The 22,183-nt window shown below is 44.1% G+C and overlaps 1 protein-coding gene across 3 annotated transcripts in view; it reads right to left on the bottom strand.

Moving 5' to 3' along the window:
• Positions 1–21,890, bottom strand: part of INPP5D (inositol polyphosphate-5-phosphatase D) — a 51,350-nt gene extending 29,460 nt beyond the window's left edge. For 2 of the 3 annotated variants that reach the window (XM_014258344.2, XM_088060867.1), the window contains exons 1-2: positions 21,672–21,890; positions 17,499–17,562 (exon numbers count right to left, since the gene is read on the bottom strand). In XM_014258344.2, the coding sequence (XP_014113819.1) occupies positions 17,499–17,562; positions 21,672–21,805 (198 nt within the window). In that variant the 5' untranslated portion in view covers positions 21,806–21,890. Of the gene's footprint in view, positions 1–17,498; positions 17,563–17,744; positions 17,843–21,671 lie in introns of all 3 variants that reach the window. The other variant, XM_088060866.1, reaches the window with a different exon arrangement.
• Between the last annotated feature and the right edge of the window lie 293 nt (positions 21,891–22,183).

Below are 22,183 nucleotides of genomic sequence, written 5' to 3'. Positions count from 1 at the left end.
GGGATGTTCTCATCCCCTCACAAACAGGAGAAGCACAAAGCCTGCATGACAGACAACAGTCAGGTTGTTTGGAACACAGGTGCAAGGTACTCAGATACTGCCTGTATGAGCCACTCCACATCCAACAGCTCAGCATTTTGCTCCCAGCCACAGAGCAACAGGACCATGGCCAAGGTTGTGGTGTGTTTCCAGCCAGCACCGCCTGGGACTGCAGGGATGATGCCTGAGCAGCATCAGTTGAACACTCAAAGTCTGGTTCAGTAATGCTGCTGTGAGTGCACAGGCTGCTGGATGACCCCTCTGAGGGTTGATCTCAGCAAGTGAGGAAAGCAGCCCAAATCTGGGACATCTGCTAGGACATCTGCTTTCTTCCCACTTGAACTTGTGGCATTGGTTTATAGGTGGGGAAAGAAAAGTGGTGGTGGATAATGAAGCACTGGTATTGAGTCAGGTTGTAGATGTTTGTGGAGCACATTACCAAAAATTGGACTGATGGTAAACTATTAATAAACATCCTCCAGACAACTGCTCTGGGTAACAGGAGTGAGGCAAAATGCAGCCTAAACTTTACACAAGCTTGTCCTGGATTTTGAGACAGGAAACAGAGGCAGAACAGGGCACTGTGAACAAACCAGAGCAGGACGGGGCAGCGCAGAGCAAGCTGGAGCCACCCCAGCAGAGCCAACAATGAAATCCACTTCCCGCCCCCCTGCCTGCATTTAGTAAGTAACTGTTTCCTCAGGATTATCACAGGATAGATCTTGTTTTAATTGCACAGTGAATTGTTTCAAGTCATTATAAACGTGGATGGCAAGTGTCATCTCCATGGCAACACACCACATCCCCAGAAATGTGCTCACAGGGCTCATGGGACACCAGAGAGGTGTGGATGGCAGGCTCTCCTTCCGTGGGGATTCTTCCATCATCCCCACTGGTACCTTGGCTTTGTGCTGATGGCAGCCACAACATATGGAAAGGAAACACCTAGTGAACATATGCAATTTAGGGAACAGCCCACAAAACAGCAGAGTTGTACACAGGAATTTGGAGAACAATGAATCAGAGACTGAGCAGCAATTTTATAGCGGGAAGCTACATTCAAAGCAGAAGTCTCTCCAAGATCTATTAATGAGAGTGTCATACAAGATGCAAGAAGAAATTCTCCTGCTGTACTTAGTTCCATAAGGCTTTAGCTGGACTGCTGTGGACAGCTTGGGGCACCAATTCTTATGGAACATATAAAGTACCATAGAAAGTCCCAAGGAAAATTTCCAGGGAAGACTGAAGAGTTGGAAAATGGGTTTCACACAGAAAGCTCAGAATAAAGGAACTTGTATGGTCTGGCAAAGGGACATTGTATGGCCTGGAGATGTCACAGCAGCAGTCTTACAAGTTTTAAATTCTCTTCTAAAGAAGATGGTAACCAGACATGCTGCAAGGCCCCAGGGGACAGCAGTGCCATGCACCCAGGCACTCCTCACAGCCAGCCAGCAAGTGTCTGATCCTGCCTCAGCTCAAAACCAGGGCAACGCTGGGCTCAGACACCTGCAAGGCCTCCTGCCACTCCACACTCTGTAACTATAGGAAGCCCTCTGCAAACCTCCCACTTTCCTTCATCCAGATCCAGAACCCTTGAAGAGCATGGGTAAAGCTGAACATGATCATGTTTTTCACCACCAGCCCTACCATTTCAACTGCATCCCAAACCACAGCTTTCAGACCTTCCACATCTGACTCCAGCCCTTCTGGCTATGAACCTTCTTTCACACAGGATGTCTTCATGTCTCCTGTCCCCCAGAGCCTGTCCCCAGTTCTGCATGTCCTTCCAGTTTTCCATTTTCTCCAGTCCTCTGTATTCTCACAGTAAAATGGCTGAGCACATCTAGCTACAACTTGCTCTTGTTTTCTTGCTGAACTGGCTTCTAGGCTGTTCATCCGGACAGGTACAAATAATGCCTTTAATCACCAGACTTTGGTTAAATATTGTGACCCCCTTTCCAAATTCAACCACCTGAACTTTTCAACAGGTTTTGTATGGCTGTGATAATCTGGTCTTCCTCTGTATCTGGCCAAGAGAAAGCCTTGCCAAAGACACTCCAAACACAGGTTTAATGAGGAGCAGCTCTGAACATGTCTTTAAGAGAAGTTGCAAGTATAAAGACATGAAATAAAAAGATGTAAAGCCTATGCCAAACTAGGAGAGGAACTGGTTAACTGGTTAACTTGGGGTTCATTACAACAATTGTATAAATAGATGGCACAGGAAGTCTGGGGCCCTCAGAAGGAAGAGGAAGTATTTTCCTTTCCTGTGCCAAGGCACAGGAGGAACTAGGAAACTGATCATCTGGTTATATTGCTTGAGGCCAATCTTTTCTAAACAGAGTACCTTAAAACAGGTATTTAAACACATACATAGGCATTTCAGTAACAGGCAATAAGTTTTCAAAGTTACAAATTTCTTGCAAATACCCACCAGCTTAAATGAAAACGGTAAATCAGGTCAATTCTACAATTCTACAGGCTGGCAGGAACTCTTCTCTTCTTTTAGATTTGGAAAAAAAAGTTTTGAGGTTTGGAAAAAAGTTGTCTTCAAGACTATCTGCTAGCTAGGAAGTCTAGGTGGCATTTTAAAATTGATGTTTGGCTCTCATGTAGACAAGCTTTTTGTATTTCACTAAAGAAGTGAACCTAAGAGCTATGAAATTCCTGGTAAATTATTTTTAAAGCACTTTTAGCAACCCGACTGTGTTTCAGTTTCATTTTGTTAGCAAACCTGACTTATTTTTAGATCAAATCTTGTGCTATGAAGTTTCAGTAGCATATCACAAAAATGGGATTGTAGACAGGAATCACAGCTGGGAGAATCAGCTACTTTCCAAAATATAAGCCACCCAGAAATGTACTCGAATTTGAATGCAACACCTGGGGCTTGGAAGAAATGGAGCTACCTAGGAGCACAGAGAGAGAGAAGCGTGTGGCTGAGGAAAAGAGGGCTCCTGTGACCTGGAGGGTCAATAAAGAAATTAACTTTAATAAGAGGTGGGAACCTGTGGGCTGGCAAGGGAGTTCTGCTGCTGCAAAAAGCTCAGCAAGAGGGCCTCTGCCAGGGAACTAAGCATGAGAGAAGAGGTGAGGGGAGGAATCTAGGGAACACGGGCAGAGGATGCTGGTGGGTGGCCAGAGCAGCACCTCCTCGCTTGAAAAAAGATCATACAAATTTTGGGGAGAATTGCACAGTGTAAGTGCAGTTATAAGTAATACACCTTGAATAATATTGGAGGGAATGGAAGGCGAACAGTCCCTGTCTCCTCCAAGGTGAGAGATGATGGAGGCTTATTGTCTCATTCCACATTTGGTTTGATCCTGATATTAAGTCTGTTACTACATGTCACATCTGCTACAGTGACCTTTTAAGATTTTGGGTGAAAATCACGGAATTCATAGAGTTCTGGAAAAGAAGAATTCAGAATTTCTGAAAGAGATGATTCATGGAAGGAAATAAGGAATTATAATTTAATAACAACTAAGTACATATTACTTCTACTTGTAATCCTGTCTGAAAGTCTGACATCCAAAAAAATCTGAGTTAAAAATGAAAAAAAAAGAAAATAACTGTATTGTCAATCCCATAAAATTCCCTCTGTTCCTCCAGTGCAACTGAGGGATGCTGGTACATACTATCAGAAGCTCCATTTTTTTAAGCATGATACTGACTTAAGAGACTCTGTATATTAATTACTCACACTCCATCACAATTCCATTCTTATTAAACATTATAAAAAATAGGATTGCTGAAGGTTTCAAATTTTGGGAAAGGCCATCTCACTTTTTCCTATATGTGGTGTCATGGGAAAGACTTGAGAAGCACAACGCATTCTTGGTTTCAAATGCTTAACATGTTCTGTGTGTGTGGAGTGTGAGCCCAGTTGCAGTTAATTCTAAAAAAAGATCCTAACTCTCATATCTGCCACTTGATTTCTTCTGGCCATGCAAGAGTTTTCTTATCTGTGACCCCATCCAGGCTTCGTTCTGGCAGCCTAAAGACTAGTCATGTTCACAGGCAGAACTGGGACATTTGCAAATTAGGAGAGTCTGACGGAGGAAAGGAATACTGAAAGGAGTTCTCAGTAGAGTATAATTGTCTGCCAGATTTTTATCTCAAGTTCCTTGCTAAAATTCTGCCTCCTAAAGAAAAGCATATTAGAAGCTCTGGATGACGGACCTGTGGAAGGCTTTTGAACTGGCATTCTCCACACATGATAAAGAGATAGATCATAAAAACAATGTACTCAGATCCTACTTAAAGACCCCATTACACTCTGCTCCAGCACTTCATGGTTCACATAAAAAGTACGTTAATTGACAAATATGCAACTAACATAGTTAGATAGAAGCCAGGAAGAACACCAAACAATTCTAGAAAGATCATGTACTTGGGATAGTTCTTTACATTTTTCACATTAAACAAACCATTCAAACTCCAGCCTTCAATAAAGATTTTGCCAATACAACACACAATGATTCAGCTTGTAGCACCAAGAGAAACCTGCTGAGCAAACAACCCTTTTAGCATTTCTCTGTGTTATAATAAATAAGATTTACATCAACAAAAAGCAAACAACAGTACAGTTCCATGATGGAACATGAAGGACTGGTATTAAATTTAGCTACAGGGTGCAAGTCAGATGAGTTGATGATGAATGAGCAAGGACTGCAGATCCATGAGGATCTGATGCATTTTTTTTAGCACTTCTGTAGTGTGTAGGTGGAATTTAAGTAAAAGTTTTGGAGTATGCTACTTCTAAGAACTTTAGTGATTTTATCACATGCCTTGTGCTTTTTGGTTTTCCACTGAAGAGCTTCAACACTTGAAGTCAAATGAAAATTTCCATTTTAATTTCTTCATGAAGTATCTAGCTCTAGTGCTTACCAAGATAAGCTTGAAAACTTATCCCAAGAGTTAGCATTGCACCCAAGGTAGCAAATGTACCACAGTCATTTGTTTCTGAAGGCACTTAGTGGAGGTCTTCGTTGTGATTTTGTCAGTGCTCTTGGCTGACAGTAGCTGGGTTGGGAGAACTATTGCAGGTTACTTGCTTCTCGTGGAAGTTCCCAAGCTCCCTTCAGCTTTTCCCTCTGTAGAAGGCAATAAACATGTACCCAGGCAACTGTTGTGGTGTTTGAAGTCCTAGGAGAAATAACTTTTCCCTGAAACAGGTGAAGACATGCCCACAATGGCTCTGTCTGCACAGCTGGGCAGGATCCCTCAGCCTACATCAGTCTTACACTGAATTCCTGGGGATCTTCTACAACCTGTGCAGCAGACAGTGGAGGATCCATAATCATCTCTCTGCTTTCCCTATTGTCCTCTTGGCTGAATGAATCCCAGTTTCAACAAGCACTAAATATGCATAAATTACATAAACTATCCAGTGGGAAAGGAAACATATAAGATTAAAGAGGTAATACTTACTAAGATATGCTGCTGAAGCAAAGCAATGCAGGCAGAAGGTGCATGGGAAGCAGCTGCGTGCACCACATTGAACTGCATCATTTTCTGGGATTGCATAATTCAACCCCCCAAGCAATGCACAGTAAGGGTAGGCACCTTAGTTACAATTTCTGTCTCAGCCTGCAGAATTTTTCAGGCTTTAGCTACAGCAACTGATTACTGTTTGTGACACTAAGGATGACCACTTGTCCTTTCTTTCAAGGGGCTGTCCCTTATTTCATTCAGTTACTGCAAACCCTTAATCAGGTGGAAGCCTTGAGCCATAGCTGCTGACTGAACAGATACAGAACCCAGCCTGAAGAAGCACATCATTTAGCAAAACTAACCACAAAACTAAAAGCAGAAAGAAAACAACCATTCAAACCCTCTCCTTTTGTGTTCTCCCCTGAACTGCACCTCTGGAATAAAAATATGGAAGTTACACAATTTTTGTTACACTTTGGCCCCCAAAATTGGACTCACAGTTTCTGAGTTTGCATGCACAGGAATGTACAATGACAACAGGCTACCCAGTGCCTCTGTGAGCAACCAGTGCCTGTCTATGGCTCCTGCTGTGTCTGATCACAAGGAGCACTTGATACTAAGACTGTTAAATAGCACAGGTCACTACACCCCCATCAAGTTTTGGAGAATAAGGCTTAATGCAGAGTTACTTAGAAATTTTAACTCAGGCTTACCAGTCTGCTAACAGATACCAACTCCAGCCCAGAGGGAGCTTCACCATCCTTTGCCCACGGGGTTTGCTGAACCCAGCTTGTACCCATGCAGTAGCATGTTGGCTTTTAAAATACTGCAGAGGAACAGCTTCAGAAGCCTGGGATGGAACAGATCTCAACCAGTTTAGACAGGAGGACCAACACTGAAAACTGTGACAGAAGTACAAACTGAAGACATAAGAAGTCAGACAGCTGGGCAAAGGTCTGAGAACAACCAAAAGCTACATTGTGACTTCATTCTTTCAGAGGGACTGAAACAACTGAGTCTGAGCTATGTTTGCTAAAGTCTGTTTTATTTCCCTAAACTATTTTGTCATTTGAAATCAAGCCTTGCACACATTTATGCAGCAATCTGAAAACTCAAGGACACTAAATTTCGTTTAAAAGCTGTAATAACTTCAACCACCAAAAGGTAAATTTGAAGAGTATTGGTGAAACAGACCCTCTTTACCCGAAACAAGTGCAACCAGGACAATACTTTCAGTTGATATTCAAAGGTAATTGTATCTTTGTATTTTACATTTATGTCAGCAATATGCTGCAGCCCATGTGGGTTGTGTTGGTCCCATTCCCCAAGGGGTGCAGCGCAGACTGACTGAATGAGATCTAACTGGAGTCTACATGTCACTTGTAATGTGCTGGATGAGTTCCATGTCTGCATGGGGAGGGATTCAGCCTACAAATATCCATCTCCTCAGCAAATCAAGGTAGATCTCTGAAGAAGGAAGGGCATTACCTTGTCAGTATGGAGTGTGGAAACAATTTTGTAGTGAACAGCAGTACTTGCCGTAAGACTCACTATAAACAAATCTGTGTTTTTCAAGACTCATTCCTGTCTTAAATGATCAGGACAAAGAGCCACATACAGCACCAACAACATAATAATTTCTCTTTTCTTGAGAAAACAACTCAAGACTTGCCTGTAAATGAGCACTTTCCTCTGTGGCCCATCATCCCTCAAAGCTCAGAAGCAATAAAACACAATGTTTCATTACCACACAGCTGAGAGGGAAATAATCGATTGTCTTCCTGCATACCTGAAACTGAGTTATGAAGCTCCATCAGAAGTCTTTGGAAATATAAAACACTGTGTTGATTTGGCACAGCCTGGGATTTGGTAGCTGGAGAGGGCCACAGAAGTGGCTTCTGTGAGAAGCTGCTAGAAGCTTCCACCATGTCTGACAGAGCCAATTTCTGATGGCTCTGAATATGGACATGCTGCTGGCCCAGTTGGAGAGGTTGCTAACACTTCTGTAATGACATATTTAAGAAGAAAATCAAAACAGCTCAAGCACAGTTTTTTCCAGGGGTCACGAGGCACCGCCACCGGGGCCATCCCGGCACAGCCCACGGTAATTTGCTGCCACGGCCACCTCCATCCCAGTGCAGCCTGCAGTGAGCCTCGCCTGCCTGGCCACCCCTGGCCAGCCGTGCCCTGGGCAGAAGGGCAGGGATGGCAGTGGCTTCTCCTTCCTGGTGCCCCACACGAAGAGAGCAGTTAAACAGCGCCAGCGCTGCAGCAGCCGCCAGTGCCCGCAGAGGCGGCAGGGCCGCCTGGCCAGAGGAAAAAACATGGTGAGCAACTCCCCAACAAGGAATTTAGACAAGATCAACCTCTCGGCGCTGTGGGATCCTGCACACCAACAAGTTGGTGGAACTTGTTGGCAATGGTACCAAAACAATCAGTTTTTCTTCTAGACAGAGGAGGAAGTGAGGACATGTAAGGGAAAACAACATGGCAGCACCAAGGTCAGTGGAGAAAGGTGGGGAGAAAGTGCTTCAAGGGTTGGAGTCGAGATTCCTCTGCAGGCCATGGTGAGATCTGTGGTGAAACAAACTGCCCCCTGTAATCCATGAGGTCTACGGGGGATGCAGAAATCCACTCGCGGGTCGTGAAAAAATTGGTCATGCCGGAGTGGGTGGATGCCAGAGAGAGCTGTGATCCAGTGGGAGACTGGAATAGAGAGAGGGCCCTTGCTTCCAGAGATAGAGAAGAGAGGGCCCTTGCTTCCAAACTAGAGCATCCTTAGAGGACTGCACCCCATGGATGAGTGAACCAGGCCACAACAGTTTTGAGAAGACTTTGCCTGTGGGAGGGACTCATGCTGCAACAATTTTGGCAGGACTGTTGCTCATGAGATTGGAGCCACAGGAGACAGTTCATGGAGAACTGTCTCCTGTGGGAGGGACCCCACGGCATAACAGAGGAAAAACTCCTCTCCCTGAGTGAACTGAAAGAGATCTCGGGTGACGAACTTACCAAAACCCCCATGCCCTGTCTCCCTGTGCTGTCAGTGGGAAAAGGGAGGGGTTGGGGGGGGGAGGTGTGTGGAAATGGTGTTTTAACCAAATGGATTGAATAATATGTGACTGATAACACTAAAGCTAATATCCATCAAATTACTGCAAAAATGAGAGTATTTTCTTGTTAATAATGTTGGTTGCCTAAGTTTTCAGTTGTTTTTTCTCATCTGCCATAACAGTTCCAAAATTTCAGGAAAATTTTCCTTTTGCAAGTCAAGGAGACATTGAGGTGAGGATGTCCCAGGGCTCATCTCAGGGTTATGTTTGCAACTCGGTTGTTTGCACACCCGAGCTCTTGTAACAGAGTGGGGAGAAGATCCAGCACGGTAGGAAAGAGGTGCTGGGTATGTGATTTTGGGTGGTCAAAGCCCCTCCAAATGATAAGAGGTGAAACAAATAAAATATAATTGTTAAACTGCTTACTGTATAACAGCCCTAATCCTTATCTTCAGAGTCTAGAGGAATTTTGCAGCTCCTGGAGGCTGCTTTGTACCTTCAGCGAGGATTGGCTATTTGCAATTTTCATTTGTTTGAGCATGATGAAGGCTTTATGACATAACACAATTACTGGAGGGCAAACAGCAAAATAAATTTGTAGGTGTAGGGATTTGTAAATTTGTAGAAGAAGGGATTACAGGTGACCTCACCCCTGATAAATCACTGTTGTACTTATTACCAAAGAAGAGGTACAGCCTTGCCTTTAATGGGTCACAGCTGTGACTAATAAAGGTACGTGTGATAAAAGGGACAGGTTGGCTGGTCAGGAGAAAGGTAGAGGAGCTCTGAGGAAAAAGGAACAAGAGAAATACAAAGAAGAATGAAACAAGGAGGAGAGTGAAAGATCTGCTGTTAGGTCAGTCTGGGTCTGATGGAGTTAGAGCCTGCTGTCATAGTCCAGCAGTCAGTCTGCAGTTGGGACCCTAGAGCAGAAGCTTGCTGTAGGCAGAGTCAGGATGGCTAAGCTGTAAAGAGAATAAAAAAGGACCCTTTTCACATTGTTAAATGAGAGTCTGTCTCATTTCTATCCCTAAGGAGAGTTCTGCTGCAACAGAAATTAATGACATTCATTTGCATTTCCCTCATTAAAAGGAGATTTTTTTCTGATAGCACATCCAGATACAAGGGATTTCACTTCATGGCATGCATTAGCTTCCAAATACCTGATTACCTTATTTGAATGTTGAAAAACAAAATAGTATCACTTTAACTTGATTTAAACCATATTGTCTGAATTTTTTTTAATATTTCAGGAAACTGGAAACATTCTGGAAGGATTCAAACTAGACAAAAGCTGGATATGGTTTGTTTGTATGAAGAATTTTGTATACTGAGAGATTCAGTAGCAGGAATGTGCATGTTTCAGGAAATACCTAGTTCTCTTATTAAATGCTGCTCCTTTCAGCTTTCCAAAACCTATGTAGTGCATTAAGTTCACTCCTACCTCAGATGCAAGAATGGAAAAAAAACATTTTCCTTGTATAAACAGATATGGATAGTTTACAGAAGCATGCAATATATGAATTTTGCTAAGTCCTAATTGTAAAATATTTTCAGTCCTATATGTAAAATACTTTGCAAATGGATTTAAATCAACATTAATTTGTGTTGAAAAATATTAAAATTTTAATATCTAAAATTTTTGGTAACAAAATGAAGCTTAATATAATTAAATTATGGTTTGGGACATACTTGAAATGTGCTGCCCTGACCATACTTCAATACATTGCCTATAAGTATTGTCTGGTTCTCTGCTTGTGCTTTCTTTCTATCCAAGAAAAGTGATCACTCCGAGTATCTCTCAGCCCTGCAGTGTGAACAGAGTTCACAAGCACAGTGAGCTTTCTGCAGTAACAGATAACTCGAGTGGAATCTGTTCCATTCTTGTAATTATCTTTTCTTAAAACAGCCACTGCAGCCACTTGCAGTCTGCAAGTGGCATTTTGGGCAGATCTGTGCCTGCCCTTTCTTCACTGGAGCTCATGAGGTTGCACCATCAGAGTTGAGCAGGTATAAAACACTTCACAGAGCTGTGATAGATGTAAGTGGTGGATGGCTGAGCCTCACCTGAAGTGTTTTATTTTGCTTTATCACCCAATGAAACCAGCTCCAGGGTAACTTCCCAGTAGAAAAGTTTTGATCAATTACAGATAGATTAGCAAAATCCACAGCAAATCATAAAGTCCTGTTAGAGAAAACCTTTTCATGGCCACATGAGCCAGAGCAGCACAACACACTGAGATTACAGTGCAGCAACAAAGAGAACAACTAAAACTTTGCATCTCTCTGCAAAGGGCTGACAATGGACTTGGTACTGCATATGGCACAGGCAGACAGTGTCTCTGACGTTGGTGACAGCAGCAGTGACACCAGGAATGCAGGAACTGATCTAAACTCATAGCTCTTATCAGATACTGCTATCAGGACAGCAGCCTGTGCTCCAAAGCCAATTTGAACACCGGATGGGGCCTCTGCCCCAGCTCCACCCTGCAGGACTCATAAACAGAGTCAGAACTCATAAAAAGGCAGAACTAATCCTTGTCAGGAGCAGATGCAGTCCTACCAACAGTGATGTGACAGGCACCCCTCTCATTGTACATCTTAGCCCATCCCAGAAGGGAGAATTTAATTTGTTCTGGCATATTTAGTTAACCAATATGCAATGTATAAATCAAGATGGTTCCCAAAAAATGTGTTTCTAGAAGTGCACTGGGGACACGAAGTTCAGCAGAAAACCCTATACAGTGTTTATGGATTTTCCTAACTCCTGTGAGCTGCAGAGCACACTGGTGATCTGCTCTTAGTGTCAGTTGGTACAGTGAGTCACAGCTGCTGGCCTGCTTTCTAACTGCTCACATAGCACTATTTGTTTCCTGTTGCACAAAGCCCAGTGTCAGACTAGAAGAAAAGTACCAGAAAGAGGAAAAAAAAAAAATAGCTGTATGATCACTCACTGTAAAACAGTGCTGCCAGGGCATCTATAATTTTCAATGAAGTTAGAAAAATACACAAGTAAAAAAGGTCAGGCCCTCCCTTTGCAACATGTAATAAGTATAAATGTAAATTTTTAAAATAGTGAATTTCAGCACAAATGCAAGAAGTGTTCATGTACACAGGAATGATGATCTGGCACTATGAGTGCAAAATGAGTATTTCCCATGTTTCCCCATGGAGCAGGGAGCAGGAAGGTGCATACACACTGCTGCCTTCTGTCAAAGAGCTGGGCAGCTAGGACAGCCCAAGGAGGGGAATAGGAAAGAAAAAGACAGGCTGTAACTTTAAAAACACTAATGCTTTCTTTACTGTAATACATTCTCTTGTACAGCAGGAGAAGAAGGCTGCTTTTTGTGATCCCTTCTCACAACATGGTAATCCACATTTTTTCAAATCCACAATTAACTTGAGTTGGTCAAACAGTTTTGCTCAAAGCAAAAAAAAAAGTTCTTAAAAAAATGAAGGAGCTTGGAGCATGTGCAATGCAAGGCATAGTCTTGGTTCAACACCCTTTCCCCATATTAGTGTAAAAGGTGATAAGTCATGTTAGGATTTTTCTGCTTTTATTCCTTTCTTTCAGGGAACTTTCTCGTTTGTTACCTAAGAGCAACAAACGATATTTGTTTAAGATGATAACGACGATGTTTAAGAGAGACAAAAGATGTAGCCATGGAGCAGGGGGAAAGGTGCAGCTGGCTGCAGTCTGTTAGCTCAGGGGCTTTCTCTTTGGAAGTGCAGAAATGCTGCCAGGTTTTGGCTGGGGAGTGAGGGGCTGAGCTCAGCACTGCGCTCACTCTCGGGATTGGAGGGGAGACAATGCTGCTGTTGCTGTGGGGAGAATTGGCGGCCACCACAGAGTTCTGTCCTTTTTGCCTTTCTGGTGCCAGCCCTGTTTGTGCAGTGCTGCAGTTTGTCCATCAGAGTATCTCCCCCGGCCTTCACACACAGTGGCACGAGGCCAGTGCTTGATCCTGCAAAAGACCTATAAAGTGTTATCTGGCAGACTACAAGCAGAACATAAGATGCAATCTAGCTGCCCCTGAGAAATGATTGATTTCACTGTGCCAGCAGATAACGCGAGCTGTGAACTTCTGTTTGAGATGCACTAGAAATTGAAGGACATCAAAATCCACCCTCCCCTGTTCCAATCCGTATTACTGACCAGCCAAGACTGTCTTGTTCCTTCTCAGCACCTCTTTCAAGCATCCTCACTGGTGAGGCAGGTTATGTTCTTGGCAGTGACCCTTTGAAGGTGAAGTATATAAAGGCAATAGAGGGTAAAGCGTTAGGCAAGGGTACTACCACAGGCTTTCAACAGCAGCTCTTGACCTCAGCGCCTTCTCATATGGAACAAGAGTCAATAGTACTGGGAATATCCTCACCTGACTGCAGCCTGCAGTTTAAGATTGGCAGTTTAAGAGGGTTATCTTTAGGCAACAGAGACAGGACCTGTCAAGGACAGGTTAACCCACCCAGATGAGAAACTGATTTATTTCCTGCTGATTACAGATTTGACTACGTGACAGCTTTGACTGAACGTCCAAAATGAGGGGGGATGAATACTGATCTATCACACACATCCTCTGATCCTGGTAAGGGCAGCCAGGGGTGGATGTCTAAAATTATTTTCAGTAACCCAATCCTCAACTGGGCCAAGTTCCCCATTTGTTGAGGGGATGGTAAGGTCATATGGAATGGGACCTGATGAGGGCCATTATTGACACCTCAGCCAGTTGAATAAATGAGATGCTTTCAGTGACAGCACAGGAAAGTTTTATCTTCTGTGAATCTGGATGGCAAGAACTGACCATAGATACCTAGTTGAAAAAGGCAGTTTTAGTGTCTATAGTTTGTGTCTGGTGTTTAGTTTGATACTGTGATGCCCAAGGATTCCTTTGCTGCTTCACCCCTCTTTGCACAAACATGAATCCGTTTAGCTAATCTCCAAACATTCAGTAACTATACATTAATTATGTCTCCCCACTAGAGCAAGGGAAAATCATATTTATGTGTTTTCACAGAGAAGAAAGTGAAGTACTCCAGCTGTGACTTGCCCACAGGCAGGCAGCAGCCAAGCTCACTCAGGGGCAGTTATTTCCAGCCTCCTGTCCCTGCTACCGAATCTCTGTGGAACTGTGTTTTTTGCTCTCTTCCTGTTCTCTCTCGTTACAGCAAGAGTTTGCAAACTAGCAGGGATATCTTGGTGACTATCTTGATGACTCAGCCTAAAGATCTCTACTTGCTGTTACAGATCTTGTGTTTCAAGGGGTTTTCATTATCCCTACCCTTCTTCCTTAAACATTTTCATCAGAAGGATGCAAGTTTGATTCATCTAAGCCACGCTTTCATATAATCTGAAGTCTCAAGTAACGAAAGGAGAAAATTCATCAGAAAAGAAAGGCAAAAATTCCATTTGTGTTTAAAGAAAACAGCCTCTGACAGTGACCTCTACAGCTCAGTATGCTTTGGGAGAACACCAGAAGAATTATAGATATGGCAGGCAAGAGAGATTCCTGACCATGCAATCTGCTGTAGAGGTGCTGCAGATATAGAATCCCAATGGCAGATCACAAACCATGCCACAAATTGCTGGAAGGACATATGCCAATATTTTTTTTTCCTACACCCTGAATGCAAAAGTGCACCTTGGCATGCAAAAATCTGTATTTACCTTTCTGCCACCTGTCCTTGAACAGTTGATTTAACCATGCAAAAAAAATGACACTATCATTCCACTAGGCTGGGACCAGGCTTGAGAAAAAATGAAATGTACTCTCTATGACTTAAAAAAAAGTGATGCAACTTGCAGCTTTAATGGTGAAAAAACTCCAGAGTGGCAGAGGGAGAGGTGTCATATCGTATGTGCTGTGTATGTAGCTGTGATATGACAGACCTTCTAAACCTGCTGTCACCAAGAAAAACTCCTGACAGACAACAGCCCAGCTCTGGGCAGGAAGACAGCCCTTTTTAAGGAAAAAGCACTGTGCAGGTAAAAAAAAAAAAAGGTCACATTGATAAACAGGTCTCATATTTGTAACTAATACAGGCTAATCTCAAGATTGAGTATTGAATCTCTCCTATATAATTTTTATAAACCCAGAAATGAGAAGCATCTACTGATTACTGTATTAATTGCACACCTGATCTAGTTCCATAGGATTAGTAGACCCTTTCCTTTTTTAATGGGATTTTTAAAAATGTTCATATTCCATCCTTTTAAACAGACTTTACATCCTTGCAAAGAAGTAATCTTTTCAAAAATCTGATCCTTTAAGACACATGAAGTAGTTTTTATTTTATCCAAAAATCAGCAGACAAGTGACCAAAAAAAAGCCTGGCCCAGCTGGAACACTGTATCAAGAACTGGAATAAGGCAGCACAAAGCAGGAAGTGTAGTGTCCTCAAAACATGAGTTAACAACACACTTTATTTAGTCTACTTCTGATATTCAACCTACAGCTCTTGGCAACCCAGCTTACAAAGGTACTCCACCACAGTCCCTCTGCATTTAGTGACATAGGAACAAGAGAAATCCCTCACCATCACAACATAGGGCCCAAGAGAAACAAATTTCTTGTTCATAAACCTTGATCCAGCATGAGAGCTGCCCATTGTTACAACAGAGAGGAACACAGATTTCTTATGGCTGCAGTGTTCTGAGTGCTGTACATGTACAACTCTGCAAACAAGAGTTGTACATGAAAACAGGTCCTTTGTCATAGCAGAGACAACCATGGATCCAGCACAAATTGGTAAGTGCAACTCCCTGATTCCTGGGTTGTAACGCACAGAACTCCCTGCACATACCTTCACTGGCAGGTGCTGTGAGCAGCCTGTGCCCCAGCGCTCTCCAGAGAGTAGCTGCACACAGGTACATTGCTCTCTGCTCAGGTTTCAGACTCTCCTGTTACTCATGGCATCGTGGTCCTGCTAGAACAGGCCGCAGGCCAGGCTGCACGTCCAGCGTTTTGCACATGATCTGCCAACAGGGCAGCTGAGGGACAAGGAGAGGACAAGGCTTGCCCAGGGCATGGAGGGAAAAAATGTGGGGCTGTGGAGCTGCCTTTGCAGATACCCTCTGGCCTGCCTTTCTTCCTCTCCCACAGGGGAAAAACCCAACATAGGATAATTTCTGTGCTTGTCTTCCAAAAGACAAAGCAGCTGTCAAACTCATACCCCAAAGTTACTCAGAATTAGGGTTCCACAAATTCCCTTCATCATGCTGCTGCCAGAGTAGCAGGACACCATTGCACAAAGAGCAAGGACATCATTAATAGTACCAGGGTCCCACACTGGCCCTGACACAAAGCATGTGGGACATAGATAGTTGTGCCCCTTGCCTGGGCCTCAGGTATCCCCAAATACTGTCTCTGCCTGTGGGGCTCCATCTGTGAGCTCTCTGGCACAGTGAGACCCTGATCTCTGCAGCTGCTCTGGGTACTGTCAATGATAATTACCATATCACCTTCTGGGCTCTTACCACCACCACATCACACCAGCACAATGCACCAAAATACACTCTTTAGGACAGAATGGCTGGGATATATCAGAAGACAGAGGGAATCAAGTGTCTCTACACAGAGCCTATAGCACAGTGTGTGGAGCCAGGTGGGAAAGGCAAGTTATTGGTTCTAGCTCGGTGCTGGTCCCAGGCTTGCACCCAGCTGAACCTGCACAAGTTCCTCTGCAGAAAGTCACCCAGTGCTCCATGAAGAGGGATGAACTCTGGTGACATGCCATTCCAACACTACAGACCCAGGTCAAGTCCGGCATAGACTCCTGCTGCCAGTTCCTCCTCAGAAACAGAAGTGCAAGTGAGGCAGAGGAATCTCAGTAGCTCTGGGGAATTCAGCTGTCAAGGCCGACAGGCCATGGTGCCTGCCCCTGGTCACACCGAGAGCCTGGAATTAGCCTTGGAGGCAATACAGCTGTGTCTGTGCAGAGCTGCATCTGAGTGGGGCTGCTGAGAACAGGGCGAGCTACCCTAAAGTAGTTCTTGAAGGAGCCAAGCTGGATGTGTGCACCCAGGACACACAATCCACCATTCTTACCAAAAGTGCACAGCTGCTAGATGAGCTGTTCTCACTAACTCATGACTCTAATTTCTAATATGCTGCCTCTTAGTGGAGATCTCAAAGAAACACTGATAACCTCAAAGCATGTGAGGAAATACACCACTAACATGGTGCATGAGACATACAAGCTGCTCATGAAGTTGGTAGATTTCTAGTGTGGGAAGCTAGTTGTCATCTGAAATGGGAAGGAATTACTGTAGAACCACTCTGACCAGCAAGGCAGACTGGGTAGCATGGGCATCTCCACTCCATTTAGCAGGGAATGCCCATGCAGCACTGACTGTGCCAAGAGCATGGGTTGGCTGCAGCCCCCACTGTTGCCCAGTAAACCCATGCCCAATTCTTGGGGCTGTAGGATACCATGCCTCTCCCCCACACCACGTTTCATGATTTATATTAAAAAAAAGGGGGGCTGAGAGGTGGCACCGGAAGGGGAAGTGGCTCATTTAGGCTCTTAAATCAAAACAGGAATAAACAGAACATCTAAAACTCCTGCCCTCAATCTTGGTACTTTCTGGATCCTGAGACCAGAACTCAGCTTACATTCTCTGGGTGTAGGCAACTGTGCTGCAATTTTGAATTGAAAAGATCCATGATGTATTGATAAGAAGTTGGCTTCAGAGGAAAAGTTATTCCACGTGCTGGGCTTCTCAGATACATAAAACATGGCTGTGCCACTGAATTGAAGGCATGTGTCTTAACGAGTGTGCCAATGGCCACAGTTCTGGACCAAACCAGAGACTGAAATCTCCACAGCAGTGGACTAGAGACCAGCACTCTGCTGGCCTGACATTAGTTTAATTCCTTATATCTTTTTTTGTGTTGGGGTTAGAATTACTTTGAAAACCAGCAGTTCTCAAGTACATTTTTATGGGACCAAATAGTAGAAAGATGGCTTACCTGGACAATTAGCTTATTTTCTTTATCGGGCAGAATTCGATAGGTATAAACACAATTTCGGTACCTGGAACAGACCACAGGTGATATGGTTAGACCATGTCCAGAAGGGAATCTCACTATGTCATCCCTCCCTATGAGAAAAGACATTGTAAAATCCTGAGACACATAGATTGCTTCATGCACAAGGGTTTTAAACCATTTCTTTTTCTTACTTTCTTTCCCTGGAGTCTGCAGACTAACACAAACCTGAAGTGTTCCTGGTCACTGAAACAGGAACGTCTGCTTGCAGATGTCACTGCAGAAAGTGATATCAGCATTAGCTCAGAGGGAGCTATTCCACTCTTCTTCTGGCCGGAAAGAGAGAAAACACCAAGTGGCTCTAGCTGTCAGTAGAGCAGACATCTCAGTAAGAAGTGAAAAAGCAGAAATTCAAAAGGCAAAAGGCCAAAATCAGCAATAAATGAGTAAACTGAAGAGCTAGTACATTGACTTGTATTGGAAAAAGCAAATAATATATTTCAGCTAAATCATACTACAACAGCCAGGCACATTTTTATCCACAAATCCTAAATAACAGCCTAAATGAAAACCCATCTCACCATCCTGGTATGGATAGACACTATACATGTGCATCATGTATACACCCACAACAAATATTTTGTGCCAGCTAAATTCAATTAGATTCTTATTTAAGGGGGGATGGAGGAGTTTTGTGTTCATTGGAGGGTCACATCAATGCACAGGAGCCCAAGGGAAGCCTGAACAGCACTGTGAGCTTGACCTTCCTCAACAGCTGCTGAGCTTTGTGCAGTTCACTCAAGAAGTATTGACTAGAAAATATATTTTTACCTTTCTCACAACAGATTGATCAAATCTTTTACATCATCTGCAAAGCACTTAAAATATAACAATATCACTTTGAGCCAGCAAAAGATGCTGGTTCAACCCCTTTCTTCTCAAAAGAAAGAATCTATACTGAGATCTTCCTTGGTTGTAACAGAAACACTACAGTACCTGTGGAATTGTCATAAAATGCGGGCTGAGCTGAGGACAAGTAAGATCAGTATAGGAACAATGAAAGAAGGGCGATTGGGTGAGACAGGAGAAGGGAGGAGCACTCCTAGGATCAAAAGCAGGAATCCTCCTTGCCAGTCCCCTAATTTTATGTGTGTGTATGGAGAAGACCGGGCCTCTTACTCCATTTTTACCCTTAGGCATCCTCTCCTCGGCATCCTGACTGTCAAGTTATATGGTCCAAGTTTCTGCCACATTCTAGGTCCTCCCTAAAAGCTGGGTTGAGTTCAGAATTGTTGAGCCATGGTTCAGGCTGTCCATGTGAAGGGTAAATAAAACATCAGCCTCCGTTTAAACAAGTCTCCAATTACTTGTCATCTTCCTGTTCTCTCAGCCAATTAGAAGAGGCAACAGTGTGACAAGACAGGCAATTTCTCCTTCCTCCCTGCTATATGTTTTTATGCACAGGTGATGATGTGTGTATTGAGAGTGTCTGGAGCACTAAACAGGGCTGCTGTGCTAGGCCTGGTGCCAAGTGCACCATGAAAGCATTGGAAAGGGCATCTCACAGGCAGGGTCCTCTTAGAGGAGTCCCGAAGCTGCAGCTGGTCCTTGAGTGTTACCTCTAGAAGTGTTGTTAGTCCTGCAGCCATTCATGAATGAACTGCCAACAGAAGATTTCCTGGAGGAATGGTACCAGTTCAGGTGCATGGAACACTAGGCAGGTTCTTTTGGATTTAGGCATTCCCCTCCAGATGAGTAAAAGAGCCCATTTCTTGTCAATAAGCTGGTAGATCAAATTATTTAGGCACAGAGAAAGGAGGAGGAAAAGGGGTCTGTTTCTTGCCTTTTATGGGGCAGTGTGACCAGAACAGGGGACAGCCCTGCAGGGGGAGGAGCATTCCCCAGCCTTTCAGTCTCTAAATGCTGCTGCTCTAAGTTTCAGGAAAGGAGACAAGGCACCCTTAAAAGGCTCTCCAAATACACCTCCCCCACTTGTCTATATTTATACAAACCCTGTTTTTCTAAAGCAGCTCTTCAACTAAATCATTATTTAGTTCTATGATATTATAATAATAAATGCTTTTGCTGGATCTTTATTGATCTGCCCAGTAAATACTAGAGCTTTGTAGAATATTACATTTCTTTTTCAGAGCAAATTTCAGGTTTTTCTGTTTTCCATATGTATACACAGTTGACACCTGGTCCTTTTCAACATAATTCTCTTTTGTGGAAACAATTTGCAATCAGCCTTTAATTCTCCACTCTCCCATTCTTTGTCTCCAGCCTCTCTATTTTTTAAACAGAAGTAACTGAAGAGCTTAAACTTCAAACACCGCCCAGTCAGTAGCACAGCTGAAACTGATACATCTCTGAGCAAAGGTGCCCATTTTGTGGAGATGACGTTCAGAGGGACTTATTCACCACGTCTCCACAAACTAACTGCAAACTAGCATAAACTGAAAGCTTGTCAGATCGTTTGACAGAAGTCTGTGTGAGGTTTCCCAGACTGTAATTAATGCCAGCCCTTTGCACCTCTGATCCAGTTGCTCTTGGCTGGCAAGGCTGGGTGCTCCCCAGTTCTTTAATCAAGCCGTTTATATTAGCTAATTCAGAATGGATTTAAGAATATAACCTTTGGCTCCCGGTTCAGAAAATCATGGTCATTATATTGTTTCTGTTTCCTGATCCCATGTCTCTCAAGTCACAAAAGGCTTTCAAAGCCGACTGCATAAACATTTACAATGGAAAAAACTTATGCAAATGCACGTTAATAGGCATTTTTGCAGCACCTTCCCTTTCTATAATCCCTACCACCACTCAGTGAAAATACTGTACATACTGGTTACAAGTCAAATCAGTGGGGTAATACTAAAATCACTCAATGGAAGCAACAGTCTATTCTAGTAAATTGTTCTCTGACTAAGCATTCGGGCCCTCAGTCCCTGTTACAGGATTGTCTCTCCTCCCTCCTGCAAGTACTGGCTATTTATCTGCAGCTGCCCTTCTTTCTCTGCTCCCTCCAGAAAGACAAAATTCTTCAATGTGTTGTTACAAGCACCTTAACAGGTAGGCACCGAGGCTCTCTGCACCTTGTGAAGACACCCACTCCCCAGCCACCACCCCGGCAGTCCAACACCTACGCCCACTGGGCAGTTACCCAGCCTCATGCCCCTCGGCAGCAGGCAGTGCTGACCAGAATCTGGACTCAGAGATAAGCAGCCCAGAGTTACAAACAGCAGCACCACATTCCCCACGACAAGAAATATACTTTCAGACAGAAAATGAGAAACCTGCTTGTAATGTAATGTGGGGTAAAGATGAAATTAGTTTCGTTGATCTGCTGCAAAATGGCAGCAAAGAGGATCTGATAGGGTCCCACAAGGGCTCTCTTGACCTCTCCTAAGCAAGGAGCAACTGTCTGATCTCCCTTTAGGACTCAAATGACTCAGATTTTACCTATTAACTTCAGTCTCCTCTCATCCCTGCTCTCCTGCCTCCAGGAAAAAAAACCTGCCCCTCACAAACCCAGAGCAGGAGGGAGGCCTTGCTCTCTGGTCCCTGACTGAACTCCGAATGGGGGGATCAGGGCTGCTAACACTTCTCTCCCTATTTCCCACATGAAACGTTTACCCCATGAGCCACATTAATGATGCAGGCAGAATCACTGCTGTGCTGGGTATAATTTGCACAGCTCCAACTATCTCAAGCCTTTTGCTGAACGCAACACAGTACAAGCAGGGAGCTCAAATATACACTGAACCAGAGCAAGAAAAGTGCCTGGGAGGTCCCAGGCTCAGGACTAGGGTCACTAAAGACAAATACTTGACCCAAGTTGCTAAGACACTCCAGAAGTTCAAGAGGTTATTTTCTCTCAGATCCCAGCAGCAGTGCCTTTGACCATTCTCTCCTTTTGAATCAGGGGCAGGAGCAGCGTGAGCAGGTCAGCAGTACATAACTATAGGTTTATTCAACTTGGCTCCTAACCCTTCCCACCCCATGGCCCAGTCTGGTGAAACCAGCCATGCTCTGATGAGGGCTGCACATTTCCACTGAGTACAGCACCTGTTTGCCTCTGTGCTGGGGAGGAGGCAGGGGTGACCCCTGCCCAGCAGGGACAGCAGTGTGGGCTGAGGGCGCGGTGAACGCTGTACTTACAGCACGCAGAGTGCATATGCTGAAGCAATTGACTCACTGGCCCGCACAAGGAAGCTGCCGTCCTTGCCTACTTTGGAGAGCAGGTCTTCAGCTCTGGAGCGAGTGATGTTGCCGTGGTACCAGCACTGATCCATCGCTGGAGCTGGAGGAAACCTGAATGCCAATACAGGACCTGCCAGAGCCGCCTGTGTGTCTCTGTGTAACGATCAGCCAGCTTCAGCTCACCAGCTTCCTGTTTCAATAGCACAGAGAGGGAAAGGAAACTCAGCCACGGACAACTTCCTCAACTTGAACAGCTCAGAGAGGGAGTGTGACATATCCCTGCAGCCCCCATTTTGCCTCTTCATGCTGCCGCTGAAGTGACGAGCAAGCCCATGTTCCCTGCCTTTCCCTCCCACTTTGTGTTCAGAAGTCCCAGCTGGTAATCTCTTCTGCTCCCTCACAGATTCAGTCCCCCAGGCTTTGGTGGCCTGACATCCAATTTATGATCTGCCAGATCCTTTGAGTTTTCA

Source organism: Pseudopodoces humilis, chromosome 11, assembly GCF_049639895.1.
Source record: "Pseudopodoces humilis isolate 2021_Gansu_Grassland_sample_001 chromosome 11, ASM4963989v1, whole genome shotgun sequence".
Lineage (NCBI taxonomy): Eukaryota > Metazoa > Chordata > Aves > Passeriformes > Paridae > Pseudopodoces > Pseudopodoces humilis.
This window is presented reverse-complemented; position numbering and strand designations above follow the sequence as displayed.